At 34.8% G+C, this 18673-nt stretch overlaps 1 protein-coding gene across 2 annotated transcripts in view; it reads left to right on the top strand.

The window, feature by feature from the left end:
• Positions 1-18673, top strand: part of LOC150102954 (DNA polymerase subunit gamma-2-like) — a 130595-nt gene that overhangs the window by 79975 nt on the left and 31947 nt on the right. For both annotated transcript variants that reach the window (XM_090398367.1, XM_090398366.1), the window contains one exon: positions 9836-9944. In XM_090398367.1, coding sequence (XP_090254493.1) covers positions 9836-9944 — 109 coding nt within the window. The remainder of the gene's footprint in view (positions 1-9835; positions 9945-18673) is intronic.

Genomic DNA, 18673 nt, shown 5'->3' with positions numbered 1-18673 from the left:
TAGTGCTTTTTAATCAGATATCATTTGCTATTGTTTCCAGAAAGGAAGAGAGTGCCTTTTCCATGTTGCCAATACTATTAATCTTTGGAATGTGATCTGGAGTGATAGCGCAGTTGAAAACTTTCTTTAGTATATCGGCTTCTGGTTTTGATAATGTATAGTCTGAAAGATTGAAAATGACTTTTTCATCAGGGAGACTCGGTCTTAAGTTGTATTTTCTTTCATAAAGTCTATCGAATGTTTTAATTTGAGATTTTTTACTAGTTAGAAAAAGCCAGACAGAACAGCTGGTGAAACTTGTAGACAATTTTTGTATATATTTTACAAAAATCTCTAGTCAACTAATAAGGCCATTAAAAAGTTCCAGTTTAATATTTAAGAATGGACCAAATACAACACAGAGATGAACAGACTCGATGGCTACTCAAAGCATAAGGTACGTTACTTTGAAAAACTCGAATGTAAAAAAAGCTAGAATGTTAAACCATCTAACCTTCTTAAAAAGATGTAGACAGTTCAACATCATTCCAAAGTTTTTAACTATTAAAGAACAATTACGATCAAAATGAGCAAAACGCATTTACTTTAAGGCATTTTTGTCTTTGCTCCGTGAAAGAATTCAACACATTACAGATGAATTCCCGATGATTGGAGTAGAGCTCTCATAGTACCCATATATAAAAAGGGAAATAAAACTGAATGTGAGAATTACAGAGATATTTCCCTACTGAGTGTTCTTGGCAAGATCTATGCAAGTATACTTGAGAAACAGTTGAGAAGAATTGTAGAAGAAAAGCTTGGTGAAGAACAATCTGGATTCAGGCCAAATAGAAGCTGTCAGGATCAGATCTTCACTTTACGACAAATAGTCGAGAAAGCATTGGAATATAACAAGGATCTGTATTTAAGTTTTGTCAATTTGGAAAAGGCATATGACAAGGTGCCAAAAAAGAAGCTATTCAATATGCTACAGTTATATGGTGTCAATGTGGCATTATATCAAGCAATACTTAATCTTTATTTGAGTTGTAAGTCAGCAGTTAGAATTGAAGGAAGTACAGGAAGATAGTTTAATGTTAAATCTGGTGTGAGACAATGATGTACATTATCCCCTATGTTATTCATTATCTATATGGATCACATTATGAAGGAAAGCAGTATTAAACATGATATCAAAATTGGAGATGTTAATGTCAGCTCTTTGCTTTATACAGATGATGTTATACTTCTAAATAAATCCGCTACAAGTCTGCAAGATTCTCTGACTAAATTGAATAACTGTTGTAATAGATATGGTATGAAGTTCAGCAATAAAAAGACAAAGACAATGAAAATAGGCAGAATCATTGAAAATGTGAGCTGTGTTGTGAATGGAGAACCTGTGGAACAAGTAAAACATTTCAGCTTCTTAGGCACGATTTTTAGTGAAGATGGTAAAATAAATATAGAAATAGACAACAGAATCAACAAAGCTGGTATGATGGGAAGGAAGTCAATTGAATAAATTCATATGGAATAAGAGAGAAATTAGTCGGAACACTAAATTAGGCTGTATTCAAGTCGGTGTTCAAACAGATTTTAACTTATGGATCTGAGAGCTGGGTCAGAAGTAAAACACTTGACCAAAGACTAGAGACCACAGATGAGAGTCCTGAGAAAGATTATAGGCGTGAACAGATGGCATTAATGGCAATATCATATTAAAAACGAGGATATTAGGAAAGAACTTAACATTGTCAGCATCCAGAAATGCGTTAGCAGAGCGAAGGAAGATTAGCAAAACTAGTGTTCTCTGCCAGGTTGGCAGCAAAACGACCCACAGGAAGACCAAGATATAGGTGGATTGATGCAGTACAAAGTGCCTTAGACGATAGAAATATAAGATCTGATAATGTTGGAGTCTTGACAAATAGCAGACTGATTTAGAGGAAAATTGTAGATAGGAAGTTAGTAATGATGTAATTTTTTTCGTGTAGTACTATCATATCCTGTACACCCCTTGAGGGTACATGGCAGGAATTTGATGATGACGATGAGATTTGTACTTTGCAAAATAGACTGAAGATGCTTAGAACTTTTTGAAGACATCTCTAACAGCATACATAGCAACCTATATTCTTGACTGCATGGTACAAAACAGTTTTGACAAGGTTTTTCTAATTAGCAAAAAATCTCAAATTAAAAAATCCGTGTATACAACATTCCATGTTCCTGTGGATTAAATTACATAGGGCAAACATCAAGAAGCCTGGAAATTCAAAAAAAAAGAACATCTAGGGTTCATGAACAACAGAACAGATACTTCAGGATTAGCCAATCACTTCTCGATCTCTATTCATGTTGTTCTTTTCATTGTATTGTTCATTTTTTATTTCACTTAAAACTAAACAGTAATCACTTCCAATGTTGAATCTCCTGTATACTCTTAAACCTGTTTATAAAATTTATTTTTTATAAACAGCTCACTGAGAAATAAATTATAAGGTAATACATATTTACACGACAAAGAGCTTTTATTTAATATAAATATTATGACATAACATCACTTCATTGGTGATGATGGAGGCAGATGATAGTAGAGACTTAATGACAATTTTCTCCTTCCTAAAACAATAAATATTGTGAAAATATTAGCTTGTATTATATGAATTATATGTCTTTGCAGTTCTAGTGTTTTAATAATGGATCAGATTTTTTTATAAGATTTAAAAATGGAAAATTCCATATGTTGTGAAATTTGTTTATCAAAAAGAACTTAAGTAGCAATGCTTATTAGATAATGGAGTTATTCATTAGTCATTCATTCAGTGGAGTTAAGCAACAGACCACAAAATTTAATAAAACATTAGCCCACAATATCTCAGACTGATGCTTTACTGTATCACAATATTGTTTATAAGTTTAACTGTCAATCTACATGCAATATCTGCTACATTAGGTAGACTATTCACTCTTTAAAGTCTCATTTAGTGGAACATTATTGAGATTACAATATCTTCATGCCAGAACACTTATATTCCACCGCTAAAAAAAAAAAGAAACACAAACACACCAGTAATGTCAATAAAAATTGCACTACTGAAATATCATTGCATGCAACACAATCTAAACACATCTCTGCAATTGATAAAGTTATCATCATCATTGATTTCCAAGATATTGAAACCAAATTACATCATTCTGAATCCCATTAATTTCAAACCACCCAAATTCCTCTTAATACATAATCTTAAAACCACATGGCAGCTCATAGCTTTGTATGTTTATCATACTGTTTATTCTCATGAAACTGACAGTAGTGCTAGCTATTTATGCATCATTATCAATACTATTCTCTGACGACATTATCTCGGCTCAATCAAATTTGGCTCAAAATATTTTAGTATCCTTGCCTTTCATAAAAGATACAACCAGGTTTGTCTTTTAAATTATTCTCATCATCAATTTCCTGGTATGTACCTTCAAAGAGTTCAGGTTACTATGATGACAACACTACATGGTTAAGTTTACATTATCATTAATCTCCTATTAAGAGTTTTTTCCCAAATCATTCTGTTACTTGTGAGCACTTCAATATTGTCATATCTAACATTTTGTGCTTCTAAGCCACTTCTGACTGAATCAATTCAGTCAGAAGTGGCTGGGTCTCTTTCCTGCTATCTTGGCATCAAACACCTGTTTTGCTAACCTTTCCTCACCCATTCTATTTAAGTGGCCATACCACTTTAGATTAGCTCTGATGACACATTCTTGAATGCTAATAATGTCAGGTTACTTTCTAATGTTTTCATTTTTAATATGATTCTGCTATTGATGCCATCAATTTACTCTCCTGATTTTTCTCAGAACCCTTATATCTGTGGTCTCTAGTCTTTGATCAAGTACTTTATTTCTAGCCCAATTCTTCGATCCATAACTTGCTTGCACACTGTCTTGTATACTGCTAGTTTGGTGCTTTGGCTAATTTCTCTCTTATTCCATATAAATTTATTCAGCTGGCTGCCCACCATACCAGCTTTGCTTATTTGATTGTCTATTTTCAGATTTAACCTGCCATCTTCACTACAAACTGTGCCTTATTAGCTGAAATATTTTAATTGTTCTTCTATAGGGTTTACTATGCAGAATGCAGCTGAAGTTTTCTGCTCCTGCCTATATTGCCTTGAAACCATGTTTGGAGAGTGTGTGTGTGTGGGGGGAATCATAGTGATGTGCATGCACTGTTTGGGCAAAATACATAGTATTTATGTACTATAGTTGATTACCAACCTCTAATGTATGGACTCAAATTTAAAAAAAAAGTCTTGGACACTGTCCAGGGATCATTCAGCTTGCATGCTCCTATGATAACAACAATAAATTTCCTTCCCCCATGGTCTGGGCACAAGCTTTAAGCGACCTGAGAGACTGAAGAGCTATTTGTTCTGAATCTCCTCTTATTTTGAGTATGAATTCTTCATTCTCACATTTATCATGGGGTCTTCACAATTCCTTGTCATATTAAAAATCATGGAGAAAGCAAGTGATACAAAGAATGAAAACATCTTATCTAATATCAGGGTAATAATGCATTCAAGAAAAGTTGGTAGGATCCCCAAGTAAACAACCTCTTTAGGAGATATCCTTATGGAAACCAGAAAATGTTTCGAAGAATATTCAGAGCAACTCCTTTGTGCAACATCTGTTGGTGAAATAACAGTTATAGTCCCCCCCCCCCCACATGAAAACATTTAACTATTCTAGAGGAGTGATATAAGAGTAGCAATTCTTTGATGTTCCAGGCAGGGAGATTTACTCTGAATTGAAAGATCAAGGCATGTCAGCTATCTACAAATTTCTAACATCTGTAAAAGCAAGGTATCATAACTGCTGTGTCAGATTGTACATCTTGAATCCTTTGAGATGCTTTGTGTGTCATGGTTAAACTGCCTGTTATGGTTTTCGCATGTATGCCCAATGTGGCAGTAAACAACTTGAAATCAAAGGCTGCACTTGCAAAATACTTAAATGTGTTAACTGTGAGAAGAACATAGACATATGCTAACCACTCGGTCAGCCAGGCTGGCCAAGTGGTTAGTGTATCCACTCTCCAGCCAAAAGGTTGCGGGGTCAAATCCTGCCATGGGCATGGATGTTTGTGATTGGCTATGGAAATATTAGTGGTGGTGATGGTCGGCAGTAGATGGCGTTAGTGTAGTTGCAGTCAGTTGGTGGATTGAGTGGTGGGACATAGTTATAGAGCAGATGCCCTCCCTTGATGAGTCTTTAGACTCCCTGGAGGTATCTAACAATAATAATAATAACCTTTTGCTCCCAAACGTGTCATGCAAATTCCTGCCCCCCCCCCCCCCCCAAAAAAAAAAAGAAAAAAAAAGCAGAACAACATCACTTTTGTTCTCCTTTTGAAACTATGTGATAGGTCAGGTGTGGCCAGCCTTTTACATTCCATGTGCCAATTTTTTCACATACGAGTTCAAATGAACCATTACAATTCTTGTACCCGTAAAACCTCCCTGTAAAAATAATCAATTGTAAACTTACTGACAAAAACCTGTGACTCACCACTTTTGCTAACAAGTGAATGTGAAAAAGATGTACACAAAACAATAAAATTGCTAAAAATAATTACAGTAATCCCTTGATTAATACGCTGCTACATCTTCACTTTCTGTAATTTATTTATTTTATTCACTCTATAGGGCCTCAAAGGTTATCTACTAACTTGATTCTTGTGAGATGTCCCCTTTTTTACCTCAAGCAAATTTGTTTGATTAATTGCTGCGCCAGCCTAAGTCTAAGGATAGAAATATCTTATCCTAGGAAAAGTTCACAGAGATCAAGTGTCACCAATAATATTAAATTAGATCGGGGGGCTGTGGATACCTTAGCTTTGCAGTCGTAGCCCTTTACTCTTAATTTCCTTTGGATATTCCCCGCATGCATAGGTTTGATATTTTTATGAGTGGTGAAGTCAGTCAACATGCTCAGAACACACATAAGTATAAATTAGAAAACATGTTTATTTTACAACTAAAGATTACAAAGAAAAACACAATGTTAATGGCAATACTAAGATAAAGAATTGTTTAGAATTTCACGCACAACTCTCTCACTTTAAATATATAAATCATTGTTACATTAAAGAATCATTTAAGCAAATACTACATTAATCACATATAATTGCGTATTTGGCACAAAACATTATTCAGGTTCTTAGATCATATAAGTTCTAATATCAGTTCCATTACAATAACTGCTGCAATCACACAATACCAGGATTCTCAGACAAACAGTCCAATGAGATTTTACGAGTTTTCCTGACTATATTAAGTCATCAGAGTTCACTTCCCTTCAGAAAGGATCTATATTTCTTTCATTCACAAATATCTAAACAGTGTAATAAGAAATTCACAGTACTTATCTATTCTGCACGGTCCACATCAAGATCTTTTCGTCTGTCGCTTCTAGTGGAATTTCACTGTTGTTACAACACGCTGCCGTGTGGGAATCATATGTATGATACGAATCTGGCACTCGTCTTTGCTATCTAACATCGGCTTGCTCTCGCCGATGGCCCTCGATTTGAATCTGCCATTGTCTGGTGCATCGCCTTGCCGGGACTTATGCTAGTCAGCTACGAGAACATAAAGACTCGACATCGCCGTCTTAGCACGATGAGAAAGCTGGAACAGAGAAATAAACGGGGGGGGGGGAAGAGTTTCAGACCTGCACTGCTGTATTTATTTCATTTCTCAGCACCCTCTTTTTCACTTCGAAACTCACACATGGGAGCCCCCCTCATTCTGACTGGGTGACGTCATTCTGCCACCTTACAGAGTTTTGTATTTTCGGGAATGCTTGCTCCCAAAAGTCTTTCACGAACTCTTCGGCCTCGGTCGTTGCATCATAACCATGGTATTTCTGCAACCTTACCTTTCATTGGCAGTGTGTTAACCTTCTTGCATGCACAGTTTTAATTCTAATGGTTAAGTTTTCACATATATTCAAATTACATTGTTTCTATCACATCATTTTAGATTCCATAAAATCTCAGATTTAATACTTCTTATCTTATTCTTTCTATGTTAATATGATATTATTTCCTTAGTGATTTTAAGTTTAACTGCTAAAAGGGGTAGGGGTAAGTATGTTTATCCAGTTTAGCACATTCTGTTAGATCCTGTATGGGTGATTCTTTTGTGAATAAAGTCTCCCATTCACGATCTAACAATGCCTAATGCGTTCTTTAAAACATGCACATTAATTGAATATAGTAACCTATGGGAAAATGTATAATTCGTTCCTGAGATTTCTTTTTCCCTTAAGTTTTTTTATAAAAGAATTAGGGTATGTCTCAGGGCCTAGTTAAAGGAAAACCATGAAGCTGAAAGACAATAAAACATATTCAGAATATAAATTTATTATTCCGCTTCTAAACAGAGAATTGAGTTAATGTAGTTTGGCGGGCATTCTGTTTTCTTTTTTTCATACAACTGATGGTATGGCCCTGTTGCCTCTTCTGCAAATTTTACTGGTTCTCTCTTTACCAGGGTCGGTCTCTAAGCATTGCTGCTTAAAAACTTCAATTGTACAAAAACTATTTTCATATTGTTTCTGTGAAATCTCTTTGGACTTGTCAGTGATTAAATTTTCTTCATATTCTTCAGGATCTTCCCACTGTGCATCTAAATTTAGCAGGTTGGAATCACTCAACTTCTCAGAATGAGATTTAATTAACTTAGATTCATTTGAAAAGCCTCTAAAATCATTTACACACTGTGGAAGAATGTGCTTCCTAATGGCTTGCATATTGCTAGCAGTAATTTCATTCGACTTTGCGACTTTATAACCAGGCTGAGATTTCTCTGATTTGGCTAGAAAAGTCTTGGAAGGCATTTACTTCCAAAAAAAAGGCCGGTTTCATCGACATTAAATATTTGTTGATCACAATAGTCTTCTTCTTACACAATTTTCTTCAAAATCTCTGAATATCTCCTTATCTGCACTTGCAGCTTTACCTGTGATTAGAACATTATGTAGGCTATTTCTCTTTTTGAAACACTGAAATCACCCAGCACTAGAATTGGAATTCTTTTTTCTTTCCATCATTGATAGCTCTTTCTTTCAAGGTTGCAAAGAGGTTTAATGCTTTTGATTTAATAAGGCCAGTGTTTAGTGGGATCCGTTTTTGGTTACAATCTTCGATTCGTGTAAAAAGAAGTCTCTCTAATTCAATCATTATAATACTTTGATTTTGAGTGCATGCATGATGAACTTGAAGCAGCCTTACCTTTCTCTTTGTATTCAGCAGAGATTAAAGGTTAGGAAAATAATTTAAAATACAAAAGTAAGGAAAACAATTATACGAGATATTATCAGCAAAATGCTATGTAAAGCAGATGACATAAATTTTGGCCGTAAATTTGGAACATAATGTACATGGAAATAGTGTCGTATGCCATTAAAAAATAACTTTTTAAAATGTTTCAAATCGCTAACTAAATTATTTCATCCTGGTGAGTGATTTTTTTAAAACAGTTAGCTATAAAAAATGTATAGATTGAAAATTTGTTAAATCTGTAACATTTATTTTTAAGATGTATATAGGCACACTAATCAAATTTTAGAGGCTCACTAATCGAATTTGGGTATCGAAAAAAATTACACACTAATTGAAAATGCACTAATTGGGGGCACATTAATCAAGGGATTGCTGTACTAAGTTTTAGCTTTTTTTTCTACAAATCGGTTTTTGGTTAATACTTTTTGCATAAATAGCTTACTGTTTTATTATCATTGGGGTCCAGTGCACCATTTCTAATCATCCAATGTGTCACTTTTGGTGCATGCGACATAGGTTGGCCATCCCTGTGATAGGCCATTGAAAAAAAAAACAACTCAGAGCTGTTTTACATCGGTGTCAGTCCAGTTCTGGAGGAACACATGACAACCATCTGTCATCTTCTATGGTTCATTTGCATTATCTCTAGAACAGAATTGTCTCTGAGGATGAATTTCTAGATATCTGGAAAAGAGTAATCATTATTACCCTTCCATACCAGATAATGATCCAAAACTTCCAAAAGATTATCCAGTACTGAGTAGCTGCTTATGTAAGATTTTGGAAAAAATGGGTAGCTCTTGTCATTTTTAGTTTCTTGTAGAGCAACAACAATAGTTGGATGTTCACCAAAGAGTCAAGGAAGCCCACCCTTGACTCTTTTTCTTTTTTGAGAACTTGCCAGTGAGTTTAAGTTTTCAACACTGAAAACCATCTGTGCACTTTTGCTGCAAACTCAGAAATAAGATTAGGGTAAACAACAATCTCACTTGTGATAGAGAGAGGTTCTCAGCACTCATATTCAGTAAAGAAAAAAAAAAAGTTAACAATTCTGCCCTATATGTACTAACCACAAGGTTAGTGCCAAAGAGTAGCAACAACAAATCAGCCATCACTCTTATTTTGATGACATTTATAATCTCTTTGCAGTACATTGTCAGAATAAAATTCCTGTGAAACTATTCCTCATATACAAGTATTTTTTGTCCTTATGGGAAAATTTGCAAAACACATTAGGCCATTTAACATTTTTTGATTAAAATATTTATAATTCTAATGACAGGATATTAAGAGTAAACTTACTCTAGGCAAGAACCATGAAACATCTTGTAGCTTCTCTCTATGAAGCTTAAGGAATCACTAACACTATTTTGCTTTGTTTGCCAACCCTTTTTTCAGACTATGAAATTTTTCAATGTTTTTTTCATATATATATATATATGATTTAATCTCTCTTAATGGAAACTAATAGAAAAAAATTATTTGGGTTTCTAGGTGTCCAGTAGAATGGACTGGTCTTATTAGTTTAATTTTCTGCCAACCAAAAAAATCCTTATTTTGGTTTGATTATTGGCAGAGACAGCGTTTACAATGGTGGAGAAAGGTAAGTAAACTGAATGCATACTTAGAAGTGAATCCTGATAGGAAATTATGCAATTTGTTTTATTATTTAAAAACTTCTGTTTTTAATGATTTTTTTAAATTTAAATTTTTTATTTTGAATTACATCAGCAACCGTTTAATTACATTTAGATTCTTGATTATTATTTAAATATGCTATTAATCTGAACACATTTAAAATTGCAATCTCCCCTGTGAATACTGAAGTAGCTCATACTTGAAATCTGTGGATTTTTCAAGCTTTGTATTTCCTTCTTTGGAGGAAAATTGTTGATAGGAAACTAATAATATTCCTAATCATGTAGTGCAGATATCCCCTTAGAACAGTGGATATCTGCATACTGCTGATGATGATGTCTGCATTACGTTATTTTTCTTTTGGAAAGTATTAAAAAAATCTTTTTTATTTCCACTTCAAATTATTGAAATTTGGTACCACCTATTTGCAATAAGTATGCCCACATTTTTCATAAAAGTCATTTAGATAACTTTTGTGAAAAAATAAAATTGATGGTCCTTATTCCTCACCAGTCATGAAATTTGCTTAGGCTTTGGTCCTGGTTACTAAGCAGGCATTCACTGTATTCTGTACATCCTTTCAGAAATATCAGAAATAAAATTTAATTAGTTTTCTATGAAAACTAATTAAATAAATTCCAGCTATGTATTTTTCAAAGTAAATTCTAGACTAGCTTAGCAGTTGTTGTTGTTATTATTATGATATGGGCACCTCTGGGGAATTCAAAAACTCATTGCGGGAGACCCAAGCTATCTACACAATCTATCATACCTTTCCCTGAACCCATCAACAGACAAAGCACTCACAACTGACTAGTAACCCATTCATTCACTTATTCTCCAAGCAAAAAATCTAGTCCTCACACCCTACTAACTACACTTTTATTCAACTTCCAGGGATGACCCCTTTTTCTGGTCCCTCTAGCCAAGTGCTGAAACATTTCTCATTCATCAATCCTATAAAACCTTTTAAGCAACTTAAATGTTTCTATCATATCCTATCCTTTTCTCCTATCAACCAACTTCTGCAATTCACATGTCCTCATAGGGAACATTCCACAGGCCACTCACCATCTTGATCACTTTCTCTAAACCCTCTCCGCCACTTTCTCATCCCCAAGAAACCTAGGAGAACAGACTTAGCACAGTAATCCAGATGTGGGCATAACAAGGCCCTATAAAGAGAAAAACTAAAAATTTCAAATGATGGTCCAACATGACAGAATTTCATGCTGGCTGGGGCCTCGCCCCGTTAAACAAGCCCCCTCCCCTGTTGTTTTAGCCAGGGAACTAGGGCAAACAGCGAAAAGTCAGATACTGGAACAAATTCTAAAACTTGCCCAACTCATCACCAGAGTCCAAGATCAGTACTATCAACATAAAAAGCCTGAAGGACAAAGAAATGGAGCTAGCTGAGGAATTGGATAACTACCAGATCGACATAATAGGGGTGAGTGAAACAAAAAAAAAAGACAAACACTGGTGAGATCTTTCTGAGCAATAAATACAAAATGTTATATTCAAGGAAAAGGAGTAGCCATTGTATTCAACACTAAATATGAGGCTAATATTTTTGAATGGCAGGCAGTCTCAAGTAGAGTGATGTGGGCAAATATGAGAATGGGGAACTGGACAATGAGACTTATTTGTGCCTATGGTCCCACAGAAGGTTCTACTAAGGTAGAAGTGGAGGAATTTTTTGAGGCTTTAGAAAAAGCAACTGACACAATGAAAAAGGAAAAGTTGGTCCTTCTTGGGGATCTAAATAGCAGAGTAGGAAATGATTGGCAGACACACAAAAATATTTTGGGGAAATTTGGAGAAAAGAGCAAAGCTAATAATAATGGCAAATACCTGTTGGATTTCTGCTCAAGACATGGACTGGTTATTACTAACACAATGTTCCAACATAAAAATGTGCACAAATTCACATGGAGAGAAGAGGCAAGGAATAAGAAAAGTGTCATTGACTATGTTATTGTTGATTGTGATGTTTTCCTTTTCCCACTGGTGCAGGACACCAAAGTGTGCTTTTTCAATATGAATTTCATATTGAAAAGAAGAACATGTAAGAAAGTTTTAAAGAGAATAAAAGTTGAGCAGCTCTCAAATGTGAACTGTAGACTAAAATACACAAATATTATTCAAGAAAAAATGCAAGAGTCTGAGAACAGGAACCAAACCTCAGAGATTCAGTGGCAAGTTCTGAAGAAAACACTGATTGATTTAGCCAGAGAGGCATGTGGTGAGGTTGTGTGCAAGGATAGAAAATTCAGAACTTCATGGTGGACATAGGAAGTTAAAGAGGTAGTGAAGGAAAAGAAGAAAGCATATCAAAAATTCCTGGCAAATAAGTCAGTTTGTGCTCTTAGAGAATACAGAGACAAATATAAGATAGCTAAACGCTGTGTATAACTGGCTGAACAAAAGTCATGGGAGTACTTTGGCATGAACATAGAAAATAAATATCAAGAAGGTGGCAAAATATTCTGGAGGTTGAAGAAGCTCAGAAATGGAGGAGAAAGTGCTGCAGAAGGAGTAAGAGATGATAAAGGTGACATGAAAACAGGAGAAAAAGATATCCTTGAAGTATGGAGTAATTATTTTGAAAAACTGCTAAATGAGACATGCAGCAATGACAGCACAGCAGTAAAAAACACTGACCAGGCATGCCGTCAGGAATACATATCCCTACTTGAAGTAGAAAAAGCCATTAAAAGCCTGAAATGTGGAAATATAGCAGGAGTAGATGTTGTTCGACCAGAAATGCTTACATATGGAGGTATAAAAGTTTTACAGTGGCTTCAGTGAGTTCAGAAGGCCTGGACAGAGGGACGAATTCCAGATGATTGGAGTAGAGCTCTCATGTAACCATATATAAAAAGGAAAATGAAACTGAATGTGAGAATTACAGAGGCATTTTATTACTGAGTGTTCCTGATAAGATATATGCAAGTATACTTGAGAAACTGTTGAGAAGGATTGTGGAAGAGAAGCTTGGTGAAGAACAAGCTGGATTCAGGCCAAATATAGGCTGTTAGGATCACATTTTCACTTTATGACAGTTAGTCGAGAAATCATGGGAATATAACAAAGACTGTATTTAAGTTTTGTAGATCTAGAAAAGGCATATGACAAGGTGCCAAGAGAGAAGCTATTCAAAATGCTTCACTTATATGATGTTAATGGGGCAGTATCAAGCAATACTTAGTCTCTATTTGAGTTGTAAGTCAGCACTTAGAATTGAAGAGAGTACAGGAAGATGGTTTAATGTTAAACCTGGTGTCAGACAAGGACGTACATTATCCCCTCTGTTATTCATTATCTATATGGATCACATTATCAATGAAAGTGGTATTAAACCTGATATCAAAATTGGAGGTGTTAATCTCAGCTTTTTGTTTTATGTTGATGATGTTATACTTCTAAATAAATCCGCTTTAAGTCTGAAAGATTCCCTGACTAAATTGAATAAATGTTGTAATAGATATGGTATGAAGGTTAGCATTAAAAAGACAAATACAATGAAAATAGTCAGAAACACTGAAAATATCAACTGCATGAATGGAGAACTTATAGAACAGATAAAACATTTCATTTATTTAGACATGATTTTTAGTGAAGATGGTAAGCTAAATATGGAAATATACAGAATCAACAAAGCTGTAAGATAGGAAGTCAACTGAATAAATTTATATGGAATAAGAGAGAAATTAGCCAAAACACTAAATTAGCTGTATACAAGACTGTGTTTAAACCAACTTTAACTTATGGATCTGAGAGCTGGGTTAGGGGTAAAACACTTGACCAAATACTAGAGACTGCAGATATGAGAGTCCTGAGAAAGTTTAGGGGCATGAACAGATGGCATCAATGGCAATATCATATTAAAAACGAGGATATTAGGAAATAACTTGATATTGTCAGCATCCAGGAATGCATTAGCAGAGCTAATCTCAGCTGGTATGGTCACTTAAACAGAATGGGAGAGGAAAGATGCCAGGTTGGCAGGAAAAAGCCCTAGAGGAAGACCAAGATATAGGTGGGTTGATACAGTAAAAATGCCTTAGAAGACATAAATATAAGACCTGATAATATTGGTGTCTTGACATTTAACAGAATGATTTGGAGGAAAATTGTAGATAGGAAGTTAGTAATGATGTAAATTTTTCATGTAGTACTATCATATCCTGTACTTCCCATTGAGGGTGTATATCAGGAATTTGATGATGATGATAATGATAAAGAGGAATAACTTCCTTATCTCTACATGTTAATGTGTTCTTCAATAGCCAAGTAACCTTATGGCTACCTTAGCAATATGTCCTCTAAATTTTAATTCTCTGTCTACCACTATTCCTAAATCTCTAGCTTTATCTATTTCCTGGAGTACTGTGCCATCAATGTGATACATGGCCTGTAATCTATTTTTCTCAGAATGCATAACTTTACATTTCTTGACATTAAGCTGATACTCATTATGAGCTTAATGTCAAGCTTACTGACAGCTTATTGAAATTGCCCTTCAAGCTCTCCACATCATTATTACTCTACCTAATTTCCCATCAGGAAAAAAAAAAAAAGAAGTCATGGAAATGCATTTTACACCCCATAGGAAATAAACAAAGGACCTGACTAGGACAGCAAAAATACATACAAGGAGTGTTCAAAAAAAGACTAAGCTTTTGCTATAAAGACTTGATTGCTCATTTTACAACATTTTAAACACTGTCCTCTTCAAAGTAGTTCCCTCTACTGGCAATACACTGTTCCCAATGTTTTTTTCATTGTTGGAATGCTTCCTGGAATGCACTTTCTGTGATGGCATGTAGTTCTCTTATTGCATTTGCCTGAATCTCCTCTATGGTTAGGAAACAACGTCCTTTCCAACTGGTTTTAAGTTTAGGAAACAGGAAAAAGTCTGCTGGGGTTAAGTTTTCATTATCATTTGCATTTGCAAGCAGTTCCTGACTGATTTCAATATGATTCTCTTTCTGATCATCAGTCAACAAATGTGGCATGAATTTTGCACTAACATGATGCATCTCAAGTTTTTCAGTCAAAATTTGATGGCATGATCCTATGTTTGATGCCCACTTCTTCAGCAACTTCTTGGACAGTTAAATGACGATTTCCATGAATCACACACGAACTGTTTCATTATGGTCATCTTCTGATGTGTCACCCAGGCCTGGGATCTTCAACAACTGATGTTCTGCCCTTTTTAAAATGCTTAAACCACTCATAGCACTGCGCTTGGCTCATACAGTCTTCCCCATATGCTTGGTTAAGAATTGAAATGTCTCTGTAAAATTTTTACCAAGTTTGCAGCAAAATTTCGCACACACACACGTTCTTCAAGGTCTTTCATTGTCATTTTGTCACTAATCTGACGAATAGTTTTTGCACGTGCTCACTTCAGCAGATGTAACTTGATGATTAATGCTCATAGCAGAACAGTGCAAATGGCAGTTTGTTGTCAAAACCTGCCACTAGGTGTGCGCTCAGTAGCTGCCGTGCACTCTCTGTGCTGGTTGGCACGCTATTTAAAAAGTTTTGGTCTTTTTTTCAGCGCACCTCGTATATACGTAACTCTATAAGCCTCTGATAGTGATACTAAATTACAGTAGCTGAATGAATATTTGCTCTATATTATAGTGCTTTTTTTTAGCCCCATGTCAATTTGTAAAATTAGATTCAGTAGGAATTTTTTTCTTTACTTTGCATCGACTTTTACAGAGGTCACGAACATTGTATATAGAAAGAAATTGTGAATTTTTTGCTGATTGCGGAATTTTTGTATTGTATATAAGGTTTATATTAACAGTAGTTATAAATTTTTTTGTGTGAGAATCAAAATACCATACAAGTATGTATTGAAATAGAATGTTAAACTGTGTATTTCAAGGCCAATACCTTTGAAAGCGGCCTGTAATTTTAGTGGTTCCCAGTTGAAAGAAAGTTTAGAAGCCTTATTTGGAAATGTCAACAACGGGCGGCGAACAACAAAAGTAAACAACTCAAAGGTCACAGCCCTCCTTTTGTGCAGGAATGCTAAGGGCTCTCAACTTTTATTCCAGGGACCGCAAGAGGGAGTATAAGAAAGGACCCAAAAGTATCCAAGACTCTCTTTTTTATTCAGGTATCCAGAAGCAAGAGATCCAAGATGTAGCAGACAAAGGCAGTATGCAGCAGTGCAGTGGCTGTATGCCGGTACACATAGGAAGAAGGAAGCAGGTACGCAGAAACGCAGTTTCCTCTCGTAGTGTCTAGGAATTTAGCATTGCGAGTCCGTTCAACGTCCGAAGAAAAGTAGGGATTCATCTATGGAGAAGTCAACTGTAATTTGCGTCAAGCCCTGGGAATTCTTGGAAGTGCGACAGCACTAAAAGAAAGAAGCCCGCACGAGTGTAAAAGGCCCAGTACGGAAAAAGCAGTATCAGTACGACGTGATCCGATCCTTCGAAAATCTTCTACAACACTACGGAACCAGACAAAAGGAAACCAGCATGAATGATGAGACCCAGAAAGAAAAGAAGCCTGCAGAACTAGATAAGAGACGAAAGAGCCAGTTCGGATAATTGTGTCATGAGAAGAACAATGAGTACTTCCTTGAAGTATTTATATATTCGGCTGAATGTTTATGAAGATAAATTATGTTTGTATGTTCCGGACTATGAGGTTAAAGAAATGCTGGTAGTGAATTAGATATAGAATACTTGTTGTTTGAAGTATATATATATATATATTCGGCGGGACATGTATAAAGTTAAATTGTGATAATTTGTCCCGGACTAAGAGGCTAAAGAGCAGCTGATATAAATTAGATAATGAGATAATAATTCTTTGCAGCTGAATGAATGGAATCATAGATTGGAATAAGATAGTATTGCTGCATGTTCATTATGTATGTACTATGTATGAGATTTTAATTCTTAACAGCAGAATGAATAAGATTATAGATTGGTAAATGATAGTATTGCTGTGCATTTTAATGTGTGTATATTAGATGAGGTTATAATACTTGGCAGCAGAATGAACGAGGTTACAGATTGACATTTGATAGTATCGCTGTGTATTTTAATGTGTAAATATATTGCATGAGATATAATTCTTAGCTTTTAATTTTCTGCAGTTCCAATTCAAGTAAGAAACTGGATTAATGTATCCTAGTTAAAATAAATGTGTTTCATATGCTAAAGAAGGTGTATTCACTGATCCTTATTCCAATGCATTGTTTCTAAAAAATGTGAACCTGTGTGCAAAGTTAAATAAGAGTAGCCATGACTGACTGTAAAGCCTGAGATTGAAATAGAGAGCTACTGCAGGTAATCTAAATTATATTTAATATCCATAAAAGGGAATCTTGGTGGTGCAGTCTAACAAATAAATTTTCCAAGGTTCTCAAGGTATTAGATAACCTATGGTAACTTAGATAGAGATGTAGAGAGTGTAAAATAAGGATTAGAATATATAGAAATAAAGAAAGTAAAGAAAGAATAGAGTTTAGAGTAATAATGGTAAAGAAAGGTAAAATAATTGTAAAATATATAAAGAATAGAGAAAGTTAAAGCAAGGATAATTTAGAAAAGGATTAAGATAATTGATTGAGACAGAAAATATAAGGAAGAATAGATAAAAAGAAAGGTAAAAGTGTAAGATATATATGATATATCGAAAGAGACGAAAGAGCTACATTAAGCTATATGTTAAGAAAATAAGAGATATGCATAAAGAAAAAAAAAATAAGATATACGCCAAGATACAGTAAAAGATATATATGAAAGAAATGAAAACAAAATCACCACATTTTACAAATTGTCATCAGTGTTCTTTTTTTTTTATTTTTATTACAATGATGAAGGAAATTGTGCAAGTGGTGGCAGTGGTAGGAAATGAAACAAAATTGATTTTGAAATGAAGATAAAAATGATTAAGAAGTATATGTAGCAGGACAAAGTTTGTCACCTATTGAACAGGAGTTAGGTGTCATTGTTTCAACTTATTAGCATGTATTTTTGATTATAAGGTGTTTTGTACTGGCACTCATAATATTTTTATTGTGCATGAGATTTATAAAAAAAAAAAAAAAAAAAAAAAAAAAAAAATTAAAGAGCATTCTGTTTACATATGTGTTTATTGAACATTTCCCCCCCCCCCCCCCTTGTCAATTTCAGCACTCATATTGTAAGTACTGTATACATATTTAGAGAATATCCAGTATACATAAAATTTGATTTGTGCTAAGTTCCACAGAACACAACCATTATGCTATTTAGGGAATGGCTATATATTCGCTTGTGCATGGAATATGGTATAACATGGTGATATACACCCTCTGTCCAAAAAGAAACCGAACTTTTGATAGAAAATAAAACACGGGCCAATTATAATTATTCAAATCATTTATTTCAATCAATATACTCTCCCTCAGCTTCGATAAAGCTTTTAACATGGTCAATTAATTCATTAAATGAGTTTTTTTATATTGGTTTTTGGGATGCTGTTGAGGGTTGTGGTTACTGCCGTTTGAACATTTTCAGTGGTGTCGTATCGCTTTCCTTTCATTGGTAAATGAAGTCGGGGGAAGAGAAAGAAGTCACAGGGTGCTAAATCAGGTGAATACGGCGAGTGATCCAACACACAAACTTGGTTTTTGATCAAAAACTGTCTCACAACGTTCAAACGATGAGA

The sequence above is a fragment of the Typopeltis vanoorti genome, chromosome 9 (assembly GCF_054136105.1).
Source record: "Typopeltis vanoorti isolate ZY-2024b chromosome 9, IOZ_Tvanoo_1.0, whole genome shotgun sequence".
Lineage (NCBI taxonomy): Eukaryota > Metazoa > Arthropoda > Arachnida > Uropygi > Thelyphonidae > Typopeltis > Typopeltis vanoorti.
Note: the sequence above shows the minus strand (reverse complement) of the source record. Positions and strands in the feature narration are given on the sequence as shown.